Genomic DNA, 20,653 nt, shown 5'->3' with positions numbered 1-20,653 from the left:
GCCTCGCAAGACGGAAAACTCGCTAGACGAAAGAGTTTTCCGTTTTGGAGGTGCTTCGCAAAACGAATTTCCTATGGGCTTGCTTCGCAAGACGACAATGTCTTGCGAGTTCCTGCTGGTTTTTTTTCCTCCCCCCCTTTTTCTAAGCCGCTAAGCCGCTTATCAGCTGATCCGATCAGCAGATAAGCCGCTAAAAGCGCTAATCCGCTAATCCGTCAATGGGCTTGCTTCGCAAGACGAAAAAACCGCTAGACGAAGAGAATCACAGAACGGATTCTTTTCGTCTTGCGAGGCACCACTGTACCATGGCTTTCAACCACAAGTGTTGGGGAAAGTCCAAGCATATTTCAGTTTTCAGATGCATTCATGGTAGTTCAAAGCGTTGACCCCGGATTTCAAATGACGAACCATGTATCATCTGTTGGAGGTGAATTTTCCCTGGCGGCAGACGACAGAACCACGAGACTGATGTAAAATACTCAAACAAGAGTTTTATTATGGCTATACAAACAACAAACACAAAGCAATGTGGGTGTTCTCTTTCTGCAGGCAGTTGCAAAATGCAACTTCTTCTATCTTTATACACATCACCAACTGTGCCTAATTAGCCTGGAAAACCACACCCAGAACTCACAGAAAATATCCTTAAAGTTATCTGCACCCTTTTCCTGTTTCGTGACGAATGGTACCTAACATCATCTTAGGTCCACTTCAAGCAACTCCCCACATGCATAATAATAATAATTTTTTATTTATACCCTGCCCTTCCCGGTTCAGAAAACCGGGCTCAGGGCAGCTAACAACAAATTTAAAACACTTAATTGTAGAAGCAGCATAAAATACAGTATAAAAACATGAATAACAATAAAATTCAAAGTTCATAAATTAATTTGGCGTTAATCCATCTAATAAGCATTAGATAGTCACCAGGGCTAACTGACTGAATTAGTCCTACCTGGGCCAACGAGGAGGCCAGGGGAGAATTAGCTGTGGGGTCTCAGAGTGGGTGATCTTCATAAAAGGGGACGGGGAGGGAAGAGAAGGGAAATAAAAGATCAGGCTGAATTCAAATTAAAGGCCAGGCGGAATAGCTCTGTCTTCCAGGCCCGATGGAAGGAGGTTAAATCCTGAAGGGCCCTAGTCTCATGGGACAGAGCATTCCACCCGGTCGGAGCCATCACTGAAAAGGCCCTGGCCCTGGTGGAGGACAGTCTGACTTCCTTAGGGCCCAGGACCTCTAAACTATGGTTATTCATGGATCTTAAGATCCTCTGCGGGGCATACCAGGAGAGGCGGTCCCGTAAATATAAGGGCCCTAGGCCACCATGTCTGTTTATTTAGTATATACCTTGCCTACCTACACAGGCCATTTTTTATTCCCAGGGTGATCTGCAAAACTGGCTAAGAACAAGTGCAATATAAATGTCATCAAAATATAGTTAAAAGACCACCAACGTCACAATAGCGGCATTAAGCAGGGAGCAGTATTATATCTAAAGCACTTGGTCTTTGCCTGGCACTATGGTACATGCCAGGACGTGGGTGGCGCTGTGGGTTAAACCACAGAGCCTAGGACTTGCTAATCGGAAGGTCGGCAGTTCAAATCCCTGCGACGGGGTGAGCTCCCATTGCTCTGTCCCAGCTCCTGCCAACCTAGCAGTTTGAAAGCACGCCAGTGCAAGTAGATAAACAGGTACCGCTCTGGCGGGAAGGTAAATGGCGTTTCTGTGCGCTGCTCTGGAAGAAGCAGCTTAGTCATGCTGGCCACATGACCCGAAAAACTGTCTGCGGACAAACACCAGCTCCCTTGGCCTGTAAAGCGAGATGAACGTCGCAACCTCAGAGTCGTCTGCGACTGAACTTAACTGTCAGGAGTTCTTTACCTTTACCTTTTTTATGGTACCTGCCAGGTGAACATCTCTCTAGAGAGCGTTCCATGACTGGGATGTTATGCCACCAGCAGTGTGGTCCTCTAAGTCTGTTGTCCACCTGTCTAACCTAATATGGTGCGGGAACCTGCAAGAGATTGCCCACTTAATATGCTAATCTGCGAGTTGATGTATATGGGAATACGCAGTGCAACTGTTATGCATTAAGGTTTTTCCCTATGTAGAAAACACAAGTGAGCGTTTGGTACACACATGTAGCAATGGCTCTTTAACACATACACACCAAAGATTGTACAAATGGAGTTGTCCTTTACAGACATGATGTGGCAGCTCAAGATCTTTGCCTCATCTTTTAGACATGCTTTAATCAGCTTTCCCCAACCTGTTGCCCTTCAATTCTCATCACCCCTGATTATTTAGTACATTTACAGGTTGGGAATCCAAAACACCAGGAGACCACCATGCTGAGGGAGGCCACATGCTCCAGATTTTTGTCCCTTTCCTCTGCATCCTTTCTTGCTTGCATCCTCTGTATGCAGAGAACCCCAAAAACATACCGTATTTTTTGCACCATAACACTCACTTTTTTCCTCCTAGAAAGTAAGGGGAAATGTCTGTGCGTGTTATGGAGCGAATGCCTGCGGGTGATGGGGGGATCTGCTGCAGTCGTGAGCAGAGGATCCATGGTTCCCCTTCCTTCCCTCCTCTGTGGTTACAAAGCATGGATCCTCAGGATTTTTGCATTGGGGTACTCCAAACTCACTGTCAGATCACATGTCTGTGGCCACAGCATGAACCACAAAAATCATATATCCACTATTTCGTTTAGAATATTTTTTTTCTTGTTTTCCTCCTCTAAAAACTAAGTGCGTGTTATGGTCTGGTGTGTGTTATAGAGCGAAAAATACGGTATATAAAAATGCTGAACTATAATAAGCAAGCCTACAAACGTGATGGTGCTGGAGGAGACTCTTGAGAGTCCCATGGACTACAAGAAGATCAAACCTATCCATTCTTAAGGAAATCAGCCCTGAGTGCTCACTGGAAGGACAGATCGTGAAGCTGAGACTCCAATACTTTGGCCACCTCATGAGAAGAGAAGACTCCCTGGAAAAGACCCTGATGTTGGGAAAGAAGGAGGGCACAAGGAGAAGGGGATGACAGAGGATGAGATGGTTGGATAGTGTTCTCGAAGCTACCAGCATGAGTTTGACCAAACTGCGGGAGGCAGTGGAAGACAGGAGTGCCTGGCGTGCTCTGGTCCATGGGGTCACGAAGAGTCGGACACGACTAAACGACTAAACAACAACAACAACGTACGTGATTGTGGAGGTACTTTAAAAAACAGGTTTTTTTAAAAAAAACACACACAATTAAGTGATGTTAAATTTTTTATGAAATAAATAAGAAAAAATAGAAGGTCTCTCTCTCTCTCTCTCTCTCTCTCACACACACACACACACACACAATACAGATAAAAATCTGCTAATCATCAAATGAATTATGAGGAACTAGAACTCCTACCATTTTGTCTAACTTAATTAAAATCACTTGGCCACCCTTGATAAACGCTTAAATACCAGTATCAAATTTCTGTAGCTTCCCCATTCTGATTTTCCTTTTACACAGAATACTTGTGCATGTGTAGTAATCCTGTTAATATTTAAAATGCTAACTCTGCAATTATACTTGGCGTTGAGGAGAACGGAAGCTGGGGGGGTGGGGAGACTAGCTCAATACACTGTTGCACTTACGCAATTTTTCATTATGAACTCATAGAGCATGAAGGAATGCGCACTGTGCCCAAAACCAACAGTCCAGAGGCACCAAGCCTCAAGCCTTTTTGCAATCTCTTACAAATCTGCTAAAATCAAGAACATGCATGAAAGGGTCCGTTCTGCAGCGTCCCCTGCCACACCTCCCTACCCAACCCTACAAAAAGCTTTAGTATTAAGTAGCACAGGAATCATAACTCCTGCTTTGAACATTTCAAATCCCACCTGGGCATGTCATCTACAGCTGTAGTTCACATACAACTTTTGGGGGTACGAAAAATGAACTTAATCTTACTCCTGAAGCCAGGCAAGGATGTCTACATGTCCCTAGTCTTTCTGCTAAATGTTCAGGAAGACCTTGTTGCTGATGTGATTGTGGCACGTTGCAACCCATTCACCTGTGGGTACATGAGGACATTCTCCAGGGGGGACGACCCCTATCTACCAATAATAATAATAATAATAATAATAATAATAATAATAATAATTTATTTATACCCCGCCCATCTGGCTGGGCTTCCCCAGCCACTCTGGGCGGCTTCCAAAAGAATATTAAAATACTATAATACATCAAACATTAAAAGCTTCCCAAAACAGGGCTGCCTTCAGATGTCTTCTAAAACCCTGGTAGTTGTTGTTCTCTTTGACATCTGGTGGGAGGGTGTTCCACAGGGAAGGCGCCACTACCGAGAAGGCCCTCTGCCTGGTTCCCTGTAACTTGGCTTCTCGCAGTGAGGGAACTGCCAGAAGGTCCTCGGAGCTGGACCTCAGTGTCCGGGTAGAACGATGGGGGTGGAGACGCTCCTTCAGATATACTGGACCAAGGCTGGCTACCTGCCTGCCGCAGGTAAACAGCATTTCTGTGGCTTTTCCTAAAGCTTGTTCTGAAACAGCCAACCTTTGTCAGGCAGGCACAGGCCATCAGAAGAACTTCAGGCCAATTCCTTGGGGACAATCACCCCGACGTTTCCCAGAGTTTGGACCACAGCCTGTTTCTGCACACCAAGGATAGCCATCCCTAGTGCATTCCAAACATTTTCACACTACAACTCCCATCAGCACGAGCCAGAACAACTGTTTCCAAGCCCCCGTTATAGCTTCTCCTGTAGTTCTCTGGGCTAACCAGTAAAATTCTGTAATTAGCTAAAACTTGTGTCTTTATTGGATGGGTGGGTACAGATAGCGAGGGAAGGGTATGCAAGGAATGGTGTCCGGGATGAATTCTCAGGTAGCTGAATGCTGACCTCAATTGTGTCCAGATCCATTGGAGGCACTAGGGCTTGTAGGTGCAAACATATCATAGAATCATAGAGTTGGAAGAGACCACAAGGGCCATCGAGTCCAACCCCCTGCCAAGCAGGAAACACCATCAGAGTACTCCTGACATATGGTTGTCAAGCCTCTGCGGAAAGGAGTGCATTTTACACCTCTTACAGCTAGGGAGATGGGTGATGATAACCAGGTTAGGGATTCGTGCCAGTCATATGGGTTTGCTGGGTGAACTGATAGGAAGAGATGACAAAATCCATTTAGGCTTGGGCTGGAGGCTGGGAGGCAGTGAGGGCTGAAGACAGGAAAGGGCGAGGGATTTGTCTCAGAGATTTGAGAATCTAACAGAGAGCTTTCACAACTCCCTTCGCCTTTGGGGGATACTAGAAAAAAACACACCATGAAATTGCAGGCAGAGTCTTGCAGCGAGAGATCCTTTTGTTCAGGAAGTTTGGGATCAAGGGGTTAAGAAACAAAGCCAGCGAGTCTCTACCCACCACATCTAGAAATCCGGAGGAGGAGGAGGGAAGCTTTAGGACTGTGCTTGGCTTGGGCTTGCTGAGAACAGATGAAGAGTTCAGAGGAGGAGATCACTGATGTTCCCCCGCCCCATGTCTGCAGCCAACCAATAGCATGAGAACTGGTGACATGAGGTGGCCGTGCCAGTCTTCAAGTGCCACACAGGCATTTGGGTAGCAGTCCAAGTATTCACAGAGAAGGGGGTGGGAAGAGACAAACCAAGTGAAGCAAACCACAGATGAGCAAAGAAATTGCAAGCTGCCTCCTGGCTTGCTCAACAAATCATGACCTGTAGTTAAGCTTGAATGCAGCTACTCTGCCTCTAGGCTCTTATTACAGCCAAGCATTGCACTGAAAAGTTCTGCTCCCCATCACCTAGTTTGGACTGGGGGGGCGCGCACCACTGTTCCTGGACTGTACCAGGATGCAGGCTGGGGCTTGCACGACTGGATGGCTCCATTTAAAACAAATCTCTGCACGCTAAATCCCTGAGCTTTGAGTATGCCAGAGAGGGCTAGCCTCCTGCTGCCACAACATGTCAGTTTTCAGTGACCAGCGAATACTTCTTGCATGGAGGAGCATCCAGTCCTGTGGGCCTCCGTCTGCAGTCTGAAATGGCAGAGCCCGGAAGCAGATCTCTCCCGCCCTGTAACTGAGCTTTCACACAACTGCCTTTATGCTATAGCGCAAACCCATCTGGCTCCCACTCTGTGGAACTTATCATTTGTTTTGCACACCCCAATCCTCCTGGAGAACTTGAGCAGAGTTCTCAAGAGCTGTTCAGAGACAGATCAGGGGAATCCTACCTGAAGTATTAACAACACTGCTGTTTCAAATGCAGCAAGAGACAGATTTCAGATTGTAGGGTGCAAAAACCTCATCTCCCTGTCCCTGCATTTCACCAATGTATTCGCTACTGGCAAAAGAGGTCCCTCCACAACACACACACACACACACACACACACACACACTTCAACTTTCTTGTTCATGTGTATGGGAGAGAAAAGCTTGCTTGCTGCTCTGACCTTAAAATCACTACAAGGTGGGTGATTGGTGCATATATTATATTATTATTTGGAAAAAATCACAGCAACTTTGCATCAGCTTCTGAGCCAGCTTCTCCCATTCCCAGCTTCTTGGAACGCTTGCCTGCAATATCATCTCCAGAGGTTTCCCCAAGGAGACCGGCACTGAAGGCCTCCAGAGACTGTTTTATTAAAGAAGCGAAGAGGTTATTTAAGGTCAATGATTTTAGAGGAAGAACAATAGGCAAAACCTCTCATGACCATTCACACACAATCTCCCCCCAAAGGTCACATATTATTTACTTTTGCTGATCCCTCACATGGATGGATTTTTTAAAAGCAAGCAAAATATCAGCACAACACTAATAGGGCTGGGAAACTTATGGCTGGGGGTGAGGAATCCATTTTAACCAGATTTATACACAGAACTTGACTGTCCAAAACTGACTGAGCTTTGCTTGCATTAGACTTCCCCTTGTATCAAGCGCCTGCTTGTGTCTAAGCCACTCGTGCATCATGGGGGGGGGGGTTAAAAGCCCAACTAATTATATTAAAATTATATGCAAAATACACCCACTCTGTATTATAGATATAAGAGAGTCAAGCTGCATGCTGTGCTATTCTCACAGTGAAGTTTTATATTAATACATTTTTATACAGTTACATACACTATAATATAATATGTGCTGTTTACTTTAAAAATCCTGAAGTATGTGTATAATTTATGTGAACGGCAACATAGCAATCGCTCACGTTTTTAGTGAAACAGGGGGGAAAGGGGACAACTTCCATCTCATAGAAATTAAGGATTGAGACAGTAATTAAGAGGGGGAAACTGCATGCATAAGCTTGACAGAAAGATTTCTAGAAAACTCCACCACTATCTGTGGCCTATCCATTACGTGTTTTCTGGTCTCCAATTGTATGGGACTTTGTACACCAATATGTGCAACATGAATGTTATCTAGAAGCTAACTGGCAGCCAGTGCAATTTTCTCAGCGGTGACCTACTGTCAGGGAACTGCCATCAGAGGCAAGAGGAGAGGTAAGACGCTCCAATGATGCAGGGGAGGGAACTAGCAAGGAGAGAGAGAGAGCTTGCGCTGGGGAAGGAAATCCAGGGGACACCAGGGGGGAAGGAGAGGCGGAGAGTACTGCGGAGGGGAGGCTCCGAGACTCTTCCAGTGAAATCAGCGGAGAGAGCACAGGACCTCCGCTTGGCACGCCTACGCTGCGCAGAAGCCTTCCGCGCAGAGAATCTAGGAGACTTGGAGTCAAAGAATTTCTATGTTGGAGGAAGTTTAGGAGACGCCCACTGACGGATTCTGCCAGTGACTAAGACAGTCGCGTTGTAAGGGCTGTCAAACCAGGGAAAGGTTTGGCTATACGACCAGCTTGGAGCAGTTTGCAGTTTACGCACAAGCAACCGCAATTCCCATTACACCTACTGTGACAGTGGTAGTCTGCCCAAGGGAGCAGTTGAGATGCTGCATTTTCTGCTAGCTGCACCTTCCAGGTCAGCCACGAGGACAGCATTGCAATCCATTCTGGAGGGTGCCGGCAAATAGAGAACAATGGTCTGGATTTTCTGATCCAGAAACAGTCGCAGCTGTCTTGCCAACCAAAGCTGGCAAAAGGCACTCCTAGCCATTGGAGTCACCTGGCCCTCTAGCAACGTAGATGGATGCAAGAGTGCCCCCAGAATCTTGGCCCTTGCTGCCCCTTTGAGAATAAGAATAGTGTTAAGAGTTTCTTGTGCTCCTTGCTCCTTGCACTTGAACATCTAAAGTCTGCCAAAGTAGCTGTAGCCTATGCAAATGCATCTTGTATTAAAGAGAAGTCTCAGTAGGCTTAAAATAACTTCCCCCATAGAATCATAGAATCATAGAGTTGGAAGAGACCACAAGGGCCATCGAGTCCAACCCCCTGCCAAGCAGGAAACACCATCAGAGCACTCCTGACATATGGTTGTCAAGCCTCTGCTTAAAGACCTCCAAAGTAGGAGACTCCACCACACTCCTTGGCAGCAAATTCCACTGTCGAACAGCTCTCACTGTCAGGAAGTTCTTCCTAATGTTTAGGTGGAATCTTCTTTCTTGTAGTTTGGATCCATTGCTCCGTGTCCGCTTCTCTGGAGCAGCAGAAAACAACCTTTCTCCCTCCTCCATATGACATCCTTTTATATATTTGAACATGGCTATCATATCACCCCTTAACCACCTCTTCTCCAGGCTAAACATGCCCAGCTCCCTTAGCCGTTCCTCATAAGGCATCGTTTCCAGGCCTTTGACCATTTTGGTTGCCCTCCTCTGGACACGTTCCAGTTTGTCAGTGTCCTTATTGCTTTCTCTGTTCTGAAATCAGAGAAACCTGGTCTATGTATGCAGAATGATCTTCTTCATTATTTCCTACTGGGGTTAAGCACTTTTTATCCAAGACAGGCTAATGTTGATTGCTGTAAACACTACTGGAGACAAGGAAAAGAAACCAGCGCATCCAATTGACATGAGTGCCCCCTGGAGGCTATCTGTCACAAGAGAAGCACAGCTTGATTCTGCTCTTCAATATTTTTCAGCAGTTAGTTATAAGTCTAGGCCTGATGATCTGAAATGCTGGAAAAGCTAACAACTCCAGCTTTCTGTGGCTAAGTTAAACAAAAACTAATGGCCTGATATTTTTTGTACCGAGTTTAGCCAGCTTCCCATTGCTACTAGGATCAGGAAAGCAGGATTTGACCCCGTCCCACATCGACCATTTCCCCCAATGTAAATGCTCTCCCAGGGGATATTTGCTTTGCAGGAGGGGAAAGGTGCTTGTATTCCTCTTTCCAAAGCAAAGAGCAACTTATGGGGGGGGGCATTGTATAACAGGAAATGGCGTAAGGCCAGGGTTAAATGGCCCCATGCTATTGCCCCCCCCCCAAATGAGCACACACTACCCTACTCCTGTGGGACCATCTGATTCAACAGAAGTGAGAGCGTTAATCACAAACCTCTCAGTGTAACATGTAGTTTTGCCTCAGCTCTCAAGTCTCTCCCTGAAAATGATTCCTAACAGAACAGAGGGCATTTCATTTCAAATAACTGTTTGGACTTTTAGACTTGGGCACAGTTGAAATCTAATCTACTTAGGTCACAGCCCTGTTATGCGACCTTGGAATGCCAGCTGAATCTTGTACACCGGGGTTTTGTTCACATCTACTGGAGGCAGCAACAAGGAATGGGGGATCTGACTGCCCACATCAGGGCTTCAGGACCGCGCATAGGAGCCAGCGATTTACATATCATTTGCTAACGCTTTTAAGGGTTCATGGCCCCAGACTCAAATTGCACCATCCCCCACTCTGCAGATCATTGGAAGTTATCTTTTTTAAAAACCATGTTTTCATTGCTTCGAAACATAATAAGGTGGGAAAATGCAAGTCTTCATGTGTTCTTCTGGCTTTGCACCAAGAATGGAAAAGAGGTCTGGAAAGTAGGACTTTTCAGTGGGCACAAAGGTAAGCAAGTCACCATGGACAGACATTTGTCCATCTGCTCTCACATACGTACTTCCCTCCTGTTTTCCACATTCCCAACAAAAAGGATGACATTAGAAATTCCATAAATGTATACATTAGAAATCCCACGTAGGGTAACAAAATAAAGCAGCAGGAAACAAATGCAGGTTTTCCTTCTTGCTTAGATGAATTTAAAAAAACAGCAACAACAACCCAAAAACACACACAGAAAAACTGACTTTTCACATTGCCAAATCTAGGAGTGTGTAGTTTTTTAAAGCAAGAAGAGTGTTAGAAGATTCCTTGGAAGCATCTCTTGAGCTGAATGTGGCTTGGAAAATGTCAAAGCCCCATAAAGAACAGACCACCTCTTTTCAAACTCTGATCTCTTACCTAAAGATGCTGAAGATCTTCTCTGCAACTCCCCAGAGGGCTGGGTTTTTTTGTAAGGTACAGGTGACGACCTTAGCGACTGCGACCTCAAAGTATGTTGCGGACTTGACCAACTTGCATTCAGCGTCTGTTGATCACCCTGTCCTGCCTCTGCTCTCTCCACGGAGGAAGCAAGACGACCATCGTCTAGAAAGAGGAAGTGTTAGTCTAATCAATGTGGAGATATGTGAACTGGAAAACTACCTTTTTATATTATTCTCAAATAAATCAGACACTAGCGTTTGTTCACACATAAGCCATGACTTATGAACCTGGGAAAGATCGTCCCACCTGGTGAATAGGTGTGTGTACAAAATATGCGCAAAGCAGAAATGTCGTTATTTTACAGCCTCTTCTCTAGTATACCAGTGTTTACCAGATTTCTCATAAATCTCTCTAGAACCACAGTTCCCACACTGAGTCATAGTGAAAGACTTAGATCTAAAGACAGAACTCTTTGGCAGCCCAATCTTCTGCATTCCCCACCTCCCGAAATAAGTCCCACTGGGCTTACCTCTTTAAAAACTTATCATAGGCCAGCAGCCTGTTATATATTGGCAGCACAAACAGTGCTTAGGCTGCCAGCGCTCACCTACAACTCTTATTAGCAAAAGAGAGAAGAAAATCAGGACCAAACCTTATTTATGGTTCTTCAAAGACAGTTCCAAGGAAACAGTCCCCTCACTCTGCTCCCAACAATTACCACCGTCCATCACTTCAAGTAACAGGGGAAAGGAATCATGGAACTACAAACTGCATCTTGCAAGAGCAGGAGGTCTGCCCCCTGCCTCTCATAACTGCTAGTACCAAGCCCCAGTTTCAGAGCCAAACCTCCAGAGGGTGCAAAGACACATCAGACCTTCCAGCAGGTAGTTCCAGGCCAATGGCATCCTAGGCAGCTTATAGCTATAAATTCAGGTGTTGGGGGATCGCAACCCACAAGTTACTTAATGAGGAACTAGTTCTTGGCTTCAGTACCTCCCAGTTCCTTTGGTCTGGGAGGCCCTCCTTCTTAGGCTACTGGTTTCTCATGCCTACAGGAATTACCATTGCAACCTGGAAGATTACTGTTGACTGGGTCTGGTCATACTTGGAGGAAAAAGCACAACATGTGACTCACTTTATTACACAAAAAATTAGGACAGTGAGAATTTCTTTTGCGTTGTCAGGTGAGACCAGGTCTCTTAACCAAAGGAGATGCTCATTCGCTGCCTTCCCAGACCATGATTCTTTTCATCCACCAATACTCTCAAAAAGGATAAGCCACTTCACCTACTTCTTCAAGTTACTCCACTTTTAATCTTAATTTGGGTTCCATTGAACCTCCTTATTCCAGTCTAAAAATAAAAAAACTTTTCTCTTTGGAACGGCACTGGCTGAGCGAAATAACCAACACGGTTGAGAAATCAGGGGAATGAGGAAAGAGGTGACAAGGAGAAGCTCTAGCTAAAGTTAAACAGAGACTCCAGCTCCACAGTCAACCACTGGGGGGTTCGACATCTGAGGAGGCAAAAAAAGGCAGTGTGGAGTACCTTTGGGTGAAAATCCCCCAAAGCTGAACAAATTGTGGGTGCAACATACACTTGATTATAGAATACAGTGGTACCTCAGGTTAAGTACTTAATTCATTCCGGAGCCCCATACTTAACCTGAAACTGTTCTTAACCTGAAGCACCACTTTAGCTGCTGCCGTGCCGCCGGAGCACGATTTTTGTTCTCATCCTGAAGCAAAGTTCTTAACCCGAGGTACTATTTCTGGGTTAGCAGAGCCTGTAACCTGAAGCATATGTAACCTGAAGCGTATGTAACCCGAGGTACCGCTGTACTTCATGAGTGAACTTCAACTTGAATCTGAAAAGGCCTTTTCACATAGGTCCAGGCTACACACGAGTGTTGTTTTTTAAACAAAAGACACAGCTGATGAGTTTTTGCTAGATCAGCCAGAGTCATAAAAGTTATGTCTTCTGCCTGAGGACTTAAAGCAAGACACAGGGGCACCCCTGACTGTCAGATCTCACTTTAGTGACATGCTCATTTCTCTCCTGAAAGAGGACGCATGTGAGCCTCTTCATAAATATAGTAGAACAGACACTTGTTCGACTCAAGGCAAGATATGCTGACTGACTGGTACCCATTAACTCACAATGGATGATTAACGACACAGTTACAGGCATTGTTTGTACTAGATATGGCACTGGGACTGGAGATCAACTAGGCAATTACAACCTCGTGCCTGGGATCAATGTCATCTGCCACCATAGGGGCTCTTGTTGGTCTACCACAATGTCACAGCCATTGCTCAGAGCAAACACAGTCTTGGGGCGTGCTCAGAGTTCCAGAACTCAGTAACATGGGGACCTATATTTGTGCACCCAGACCTGCACATGCAAGCCAGACACTGGATATGATTATCCACTTTGGCAAACAAGTCACCCACTTTGGCTTGAATGCTTGGAGGTAGAGGGCAGCGGCAGTGGGAACAAGATCAATCCATCCTAGAACACACTCATTTCACAAAATGGGCATCTGCACCAGGCTGGTTACAACAACAATGTGCAGTCCATGTTACATTGCACTATAATGACTGCATTGCGCTTAATACTAGGGTTGTGTGTGCTCATGGGCTTTCCCTCTTCCTCTGGTGGTGCTGTGAAGAGATTGGAAGTTTTCACACAATTTTCATCTAACCACAGTTTCGTGTTACATACTAACCAGGAACTGTGGGTAGTGTGAAGTTGGCTTGTTTCAATAAACCAGTTAGTTTAGTGTTACATGTTAATGAGCCCAATGGCATGTGGTTTTTGCATGCTTTGAGTAGGCTGTTCCCACTTTGGGCAGCAAGTCTTCACTCATAACTATTAATCAATCAACGTACAGCCATGGAAGGAAGTTAGTACTTACCTCTACTGAAACGAAAGAGATTCACAAAAGAACTATAGGCAGATTTAAATGGCGGTTCATCCTGGTCAGGAGTCAAAGGTTTGAAGTGCGTAAGGTGAGACGGGCTGCCAGGAGAGTAGGGCAGGTCGTTCAGAGTGTCCAACGTCGGAGATGCTTTGTCATCTGTGGCCATTTCATGGATCCTAAGAAAATTGAAGGTGCACATGTGATGCCCCAATGAAACATAAGCCACTGCATGTTACCGTCCTGCTGCTTAAGAATTCTGCTTTTCACAGTTTATTCTGATGACTTTTATATTATTTAAAGTGTCCCCTGGTGTGGTAACACTGAAGGGTGGGATATAAATTCCAAAGAAGATCCAGTTTAGGAGGAGGAACAGGTAGTCAGCTTAAAAGAGGTACCAAATATGATGCAGTCAGAAGTGAATTCAGAAATAGGGACGAAATTGGAACAGAGTAGCTAAACAATTATTCACTTTTGAAAAAGCACATTCATGACTTTAGAGGAAGTACTAAAACCAGATGATTCAGAAGAAAAGTAAGCCTCTGTCTCATAGCAATAAGGAAGTGAAGTTTGTCCATTATTTGAACAACACAGTAAAACTGTCCAGAGAAACCAGTTTGTGTTTCAAGTTGGGTGCAAATTAGACACAGTGGCAGTAGGCCTGATCCTGATTAATTCAGACCATAGTGCCCAGTTGCTGACAAAAGAGAACTGTAGCTTAAGTTAGCAAGGATTGGTCTATCAATCTGAGTTACCTTAGGCTATAGTCTCCTGTTACAGGAACGGCCAGCCAGATCCAGAACTCCCCTTCACTCTGTGCACCACTGTCAGAAAGGTGGGGTTGCACACCTGTCTATCACTTGATATCATGTGATGCCATGCAACTCACCTTTAAACCTGAGGCTTGCAAATGAAGACTCAGGAGTGCATTGCAAGTACACTCTCAGTTCTTTCCCTTCCTCCTTCACAGCTCCATCGTGACTTCAAGCCGCAGTGGCAAAGGAAGATTCTTCCCAGAAGACAGAAAAGGGCACCAAATTCCAAAAGCCCTGAATTCTACCGGGGGCTAGAAGGGAAGAATACAGAGCATATGTCAGAGTGTGCTCCCAAGTCTTCCTGTTTGGTTTACCTGGTCCAAGCCCAACATTGTATGGTGTCAGGGGATTGACAGGTTGGTGGTGCCACAGTCCAAATGGGGAGACTTGGCGGGCACTATCAGTTCTGCAGGCTGCTCACCGCTGTTTCAGAGCAAAGGAGGCATGCAGAAGAAAACACCCCCCAGGTCCTCTCTTTCAGTGTTTTTCACACATGTGAGTTCCTTTGGGTACAAAAACTCAGCTGAAGGAAAAAGCACCTGGGGGAAACTGCGAGGAGTTAAGGCATAACTTGGGAAGGGTTCAGCTCCCCACATGCACATACATACATCTTTTGCTCCAAAAAAAGGTCTTCCCCCCCCTCCATTTTGGACATGGTGTGAGTTCTTTTCCTTAACTATGCCTCAAATGGTGGAATTATTTATTATAGAAGTTTAGTTGCTTATGGTGAAATAGTTATGAGCTACCTTTCTGGGTACTCTTTCAACATGGCATTTTAAAATATATACATCAATAGGAGTATAGCATCTAGATCAAGGGAAGTAATAGTGCCACTGTATTCTGCTCTGGTCAGACCTCACCTGGAGTACTGTGTCCAGTTCTGGGCACCACAGTTCAAGAAGGACACTGACAAACTGGAATGTGTCCAGAGGAGGGCAACCAAAATGGTCAAAGGCCTGGAAACGATGCCTTATGAGGAACGGCTAAGGGAACTGGGCATGTTTAGCCTGGAGAAGAGGAAGTTAAGGGGTGATATGATAGCCATGTTCAAATATAGAAAAGGATGTCACATAGAGGAGGGAGAAAGGTTGTTTTCTGCTGCTCCGGAGAAGTAGACACGGAGCAATGGATCCAAACTACAAGAAAGAAGATTCCACCTAAACATTCGGAAGAACTTCCTGACAGTAAGAGCTGTTTGACAGTGGAATTTGCTGCCAAGGAGTGTGGTGGAGTCTCCTCCTTTGGAGGTCTTTAAGCAGAGGCTTGACAACCATATGTCAGGAGTGCTCTGATGGTGTTTCCTGCTTGGCGGGGGGTTGGACTCGGTGGCCCTTGTGGTCTCTTCCAACTCTATGATTCTATGATTCTAAAAGTGCTAATACAATTATCAATAATACAGAAGACAAACACTACTGCAATCCCTCCACAATTAATTAATTAATTAATTAATTATCCAGTATAATAAACAGCTAAAAACCAAGCATGCAACTCAGCCAAGAATGCCGCTCGTATGCATAGGCCCATCTGAAACAGGCAGGTCTTCAAAGCCTCCTGAAACAACTGAAAGTACCCACATACTTTGCAGTGGCCAGAAGCACCAAGAGAGATGTGGACGTTCCTCCTGGAACTTTTGAATAAGCTATTTGGGACGTGGGCTATGAGGGCTTCCCCTGAAAGGCAGCATGTATGTACCTCAAATAAATCTAAATAATCCTCTTAAGAGAGCCTATATAAATCTCTCTAAAGTTCAGATACACACATAAAAGGGAAGTTCTGCAAGCTATAAGATGGTAAAGTTTCAAGCTCTCTTTAGACAAAGATAAGGGGTCGGCTCCTCTAACGCCTGCCTCACCCCCAAGAAAAACCCAGCACACGAGTTGTCTGTGAAGTTGTGCTGCTCCTTTGAGTGCTCAGGGGATGGAAGAGAGGCGCAAGTCCTCACTCAGCCTGCCAGAGCAGGGAACTCTGATCCCAGTTTCCGCTCCCTGCCTTCCTCTATCTTCAGGAATTGGGGAAGTTGAGCAGGATCACTTCCTCATCCCTTCAAGTGCCCTCACCGCCAAGCGGTCAGGCAAGGCCGCTGCTGTGTAACAGCTCACAGGATAGCAGCCCTTACAGCATTCTGTCAGCTCAGGAAAGGGAAGGGGGAAGGAAAAGAGAAGCAGAGAGAAGCAGAGTCAGGCACAAGGAGGTCAGGAGAAGATGTGAGTGCACAGAAGAGCACACAAGTGCAGGTTGGGGGAAGACAGGTGGGGCAGCTGCAACAAATTCCTCATTTGTTCTCCTATTCAACTGAATATTCCTATACAATTGCAGATTCATATTGGGAACAGCTATGGCTTAACTCACCATCAGGCTTAGCTGACAAGACAGCCATCCGCAAAACAAAACAAAAAACCTAAATGTGAAGCAACCACCAACACATTTTACATCACAATTTTCATAGTTACTGTTTTAAGCAGGTTGTTTTCCCCGATAGAGGATGACAGGGCAAACTGGATCACTTAGTCAGAAGTGACTTCTGCATTAGTAAACTGCAGATGAACCAGAGTCCTACCAAACTCGTGCAAACTCTAGAACTGTTTTGTGCTGTGTGATCTCTTCCCGAAACACCAGTATAGCTTCCTTTCACCATAATTCTAGAGCAGGCCCAGAACAATTTCATCAAGCGAGGCAGCGTAGGACTGCTAGTGCAAGGTCAGAAATTCATGTGCCCCCTAGCATAGGTCAGGAAAACATAGCTAAGTGTAAAAAGGTAAAGGGACCCTTGACTGTTAATTCCAGTCGCGGATGACTCTGGGATTGCAGCCCTCATCTCGCTTTATTGGCCGAGGGAGACGGCGTTTGTCCGCAGACAGCTTCCAGGTCATGTGGCCAGCATGACAAAGCCACTTCTAGCGAACCAGAGCAGCGCACGGAAACGCCGTTTACCTTCCCGCCGGAGCGGTACCTATTTATCTACTTGCACTTTGACGTGCTTTCAAACTGCTAGGTTGGCAGGAGCAGGGACCGAGCAATGGGAGCTCACCCCGTCGCGGGGATTCAAACCACCAACCTTCTGATTGGCAAGCCCAAGAGGCTCAGTGGTTTAGACCACAGCGCCACCTGCGTCCAATAGTTAAGTGTAGCATGGGAATATTCTGTCCTGCCCAAGAGACTCTAAGGAAAAGAAACAGAACAAAGCTATCCATGCAAAACTGGGGTCAGTTTTGCCGTCTTAAGATGCACACAGCTGCAGCCCCAAACCATAACTTTGTGATAAGTTTTACAACCGGTTATGAATAGAAGAGCTTAACTCGTGGGCCGGCATTACGCTGAACATCTCTCAGCCCTGCTCCACATCACTGCCTGCTGACATGGGAATGGGAGGGAAACTACACAATGTAATGATTTCAGGACAAGTGAGATCTTGGAGGAGCCAGAAACTCCATTTTTCTTATAGTGTGAAGTTACATCAGTCTCACCCCGCTCACTAGGAATAATCATTTGAATGCCACTTCTTAAAAGTCAGCTCAACAAAGCCTTGCAATTATTATTAATTACTTGCCCTTCCCCCTTAAGGTACCAAGGAAGGTTACACAATAATTAAAACGCAATATTAATAACTGCTTAAATCAACTTACAATCACAGAAATATAATGGGTCTTAAAAATATACATCCCAAGCATCAAAAGCCAAAGTATTAAACACTAACCCATATTTTTATACACACTAATCTAGTCCTACATTTAAGAACTACCCTCCTCTGCCAACCCTCTTGCTTGCCACATGAAGTTACTTGTTATGCAGATGTGGCAGTTTCAGCAAATGCAGGTCATCATAAAGAAGTTATATGACAATTAAGTAAATTGCAGAGGGACCCCTGTTAAATCTCTCATTACTCTCAACAATAGCTTATCAAAGCTGAAAGGATTAATAAGATTTGTGGTTGCTCTGGTCAATAGTTCAAAAATGCATTCAATTAAACTGCAGTAACTGCTTTACCAGGAATGAAAAAGTATGTGCGCTGCTCAAGCCAGGGGAGAAGGGGATTCCATTTTTGTCTGGATTTTAATTTACTTCTTAGTTTAATTCAAGACCACTTCAAGATATTAATTAATATCTATTAGACGCTTAGATTATTAGATGCTTAGAGCTATTCAACATACTTAACTTGAGACAGCTGACATCTGTCTCTAGAAACCGAAGGGTACGCTATACTGTACCTCCCAATAAATTCCCGCATGTTGCTAATCATTGCTGGCATGTTAGGCTTTAACACAGAGGTAAACACTCACCAAAAAATAAAGATGTAACACAGAACAATTCCTAGCAAATTTAAGGACATTCACTGGATAAATCCTGTTGATCCAAATGGAAGGGGATTTCCAACACATATACCAAAGTAATGTTCTCTCCACCTCTCTCTCACACACAAACACAACAGGGTGATAATTAATATTTCATCACACTCTCAGCAACCTTAAAAATAAAGATTCCATTCATCGTTAGTCCAAGCAATTGATGCTGTCTAATATAGTCATGAGAATATTTTTTTTACAAGCTCAACAAAGCAAAGATTGTAGCAGGTTTTGATTCAAGCAACAGCCATTTCCTCCTTTCCTGCTACAGTTTGTCCTGCTAGTGGGTCACTTGGATATATTTTTTCAAAGGAGAAAAACCGCATGCATATTTTACACTTCTATACACAAACTATTCCAGGCTTGCATCTTAAGACCAGCTACTCTCTTGAAGACAGGTTCCAACAATTATTCTACCTTGGGGCTCTTTTTGTGACAGTACTCAACAGTAGAAAGTACCAACACCTCTTTTTCTTAATGCCCAGCCATTTTCTGCTGGCACCCATGGCACCTATATCAATATTTGAGTAGCAACACCTCTTTTTCTTTCTTTTTTAACCAGAGCAAGAGTTTTCCTGAAATTGCTGCCCTACTTTCAGCTTTAAAGGGTGGAGTTCTCATACTGGCCACCCCAAGTTTTATAACAGAGTGCCCCCTTGCCATGGAAAGCACTACAAAATGTGCAGTAGTCATTGCGGTCAAGTTAACGAGTGTTGGATCCGGACTCAGATCCTCTCCCAATCATCCTACGAGGTGACCTTGTACAAGTCATCTCTCAACATCAGTTCCCCACCCATAAATTATATACTACCAGAGGTACAAGATAGTCATTTACACAGCACTTTCTGTATAAAAAGCGTGACAAAAGTGTGTTCCTGCACCTTTAATAGGGGGAATGCCAGGTGCAGCTCATTACAAGGGTGAAGGATCCCACATGATAACCAAACATTCCCGGTACTACTCAATACTCAAGGTTATCACAGCCCTCTCTTCCTTTGCACCTGTTCACCTTAACACAGGAGTGTTGGGCAGCCCCCTGCCTTCTTCATTTTCACGAGGCAGCAAGGTACATCACTACCACACACACACTGCAACTTTCCCCTCCGGAGGACCCAGGCAGAGGTGCCAGGATTCGAACACCACGTCCTACACACCCGAGTTGCGTATGTAGGCTGAATAAAACAAGTAAAAACAAGCCGTTGGGTTCCTTCGTTTCCTTTCCTAGCCTTAGTTTGGTGTTCTATCAAACCTTCCCCCCCCCAAAAAAAAAGCTACATTGTGAGAATCAAAATGTTTTTCCCCCCCAAAAAAAAAACCCAAGCCGTTGGGTTCCTTCGTTTCCTTTCCTAGCCTTAGTTTGGTGTTCTATCAAGCCTTCCCCCCCAAAAAAAAAAGCTACATTGTGAGAATCAAAATGTTCCCCACCCCCCCAAAAAAGGATTCACACATACAAAAATAAGCCACCTGCATACTTTAAAAGCAAACAAGCTCCACTTTAGAAAACGGTGGACAAGTGGGGTTTCTTTGCTTGACTCCACGCAGGCAGGAGGGCAAACTGGCAGCCTCGCCTTGGCTCAGAAACGAAACGCCCTCCAGACCCCGCTGCAGGGAATAGGAAGGATATTAATGCTATTGATACTCATGAATGCTATTTAATGAGGATGGGGGCGGCGAGCATCTTACCTGCCCTTGCCGCTCTCTCCTTCCCTGTCTCCCAGCCAGGCAGCCCCTGCCGCCTGCCTCCCTTAGCAGGCTGCGCTTCCCACTCCGGAAGCGACACCAACACCGCTAGCGGGACAACAACAACAACAATAATAACAATAACAGCGACAGAGGGAGCGCGGGATCCCCGGCAAAGGCAGCACCTGACTCGACTTGGACGCGCTTCCGCCTTTGCATGAACTTCCGGCCTCCACTCCTGGGCCGGCCACGGGCAAGAGGAGGAGGAGGAGCTGCCGTCGGCGCAGGCAACGCAATCGACCCCCGAGAAACGGAGCCAAGGAGGAGGAGGAGCCGTCGCAGGCAACGCAATCAACCCCCGAGAGACGGAGCCAGGAGGAGGGGAGGGGCCCCCGCCGCCGGCAACGCAATCGACGCAAAATGCGGCGAGCGGCGCAGGCGCGAGCAAACGAGCCCCGCGATCGTCGTCGTCCACGCAGGCCGTCGGTTCGAGTGCAGTTGCTTCG

General features: G+C 45.5%; 1 protein-coding gene across 5 annotated transcripts in view; it reads right to left on the bottom strand.

The window, feature by feature from the left end:
* The window catches only part of PIKFYVE (phosphoinositide kinase, FYVE-type zinc finger containing), a 104,086-nt gene extending 83,686 nt beyond the window's left edge, over positions 1–20,400 (bottom strand). For 2 of the 5 annotated variants that reach the window (XM_082222110.1, XM_082222114.1), the window contains exons 1-4: positions 20,151–20,399; positions 14,202–14,378; positions 13,310–13,491; positions 10,370–10,555 (exon numbers count right to left, since the gene is read on the bottom strand). In XM_082222110.1, coding sequence (XP_082078236.1) covers positions 10,370–10,555; positions 13,310–13,481 — 358 coding nt within the window. In that variant the 5' untranslated portion in view covers positions 13,482–13,491; positions 14,202–14,378; positions 20,151–20,399. Of the gene's footprint in view, positions 1–10,369; positions 10,556–13,309; positions 13,492–14,201; positions 14,379–19,476; positions 19,640–20,150 lie in introns of all 5 variants that reach the window. The other 3 variants (XM_082222111.1, XM_082222112.1, XM_082222113.1) reach the window with 3 other exon arrangements.
* Between the last annotated feature and the right edge of the window lie 253 nt (positions 20,401–20,653).

This window comes from Podarcis vaucheri, assembly GCF_965113315.1.
Source record: "Podarcis vaucheri genome assembly, chromosome: 1".
Lineage (NCBI taxonomy): Eukaryota > Metazoa > Chordata > Lepidosauria > Squamata > Lacertidae > Podarcis > Podarcis vaucheri.
This window is presented reverse-complemented; position numbering and strand designations above follow the sequence as displayed.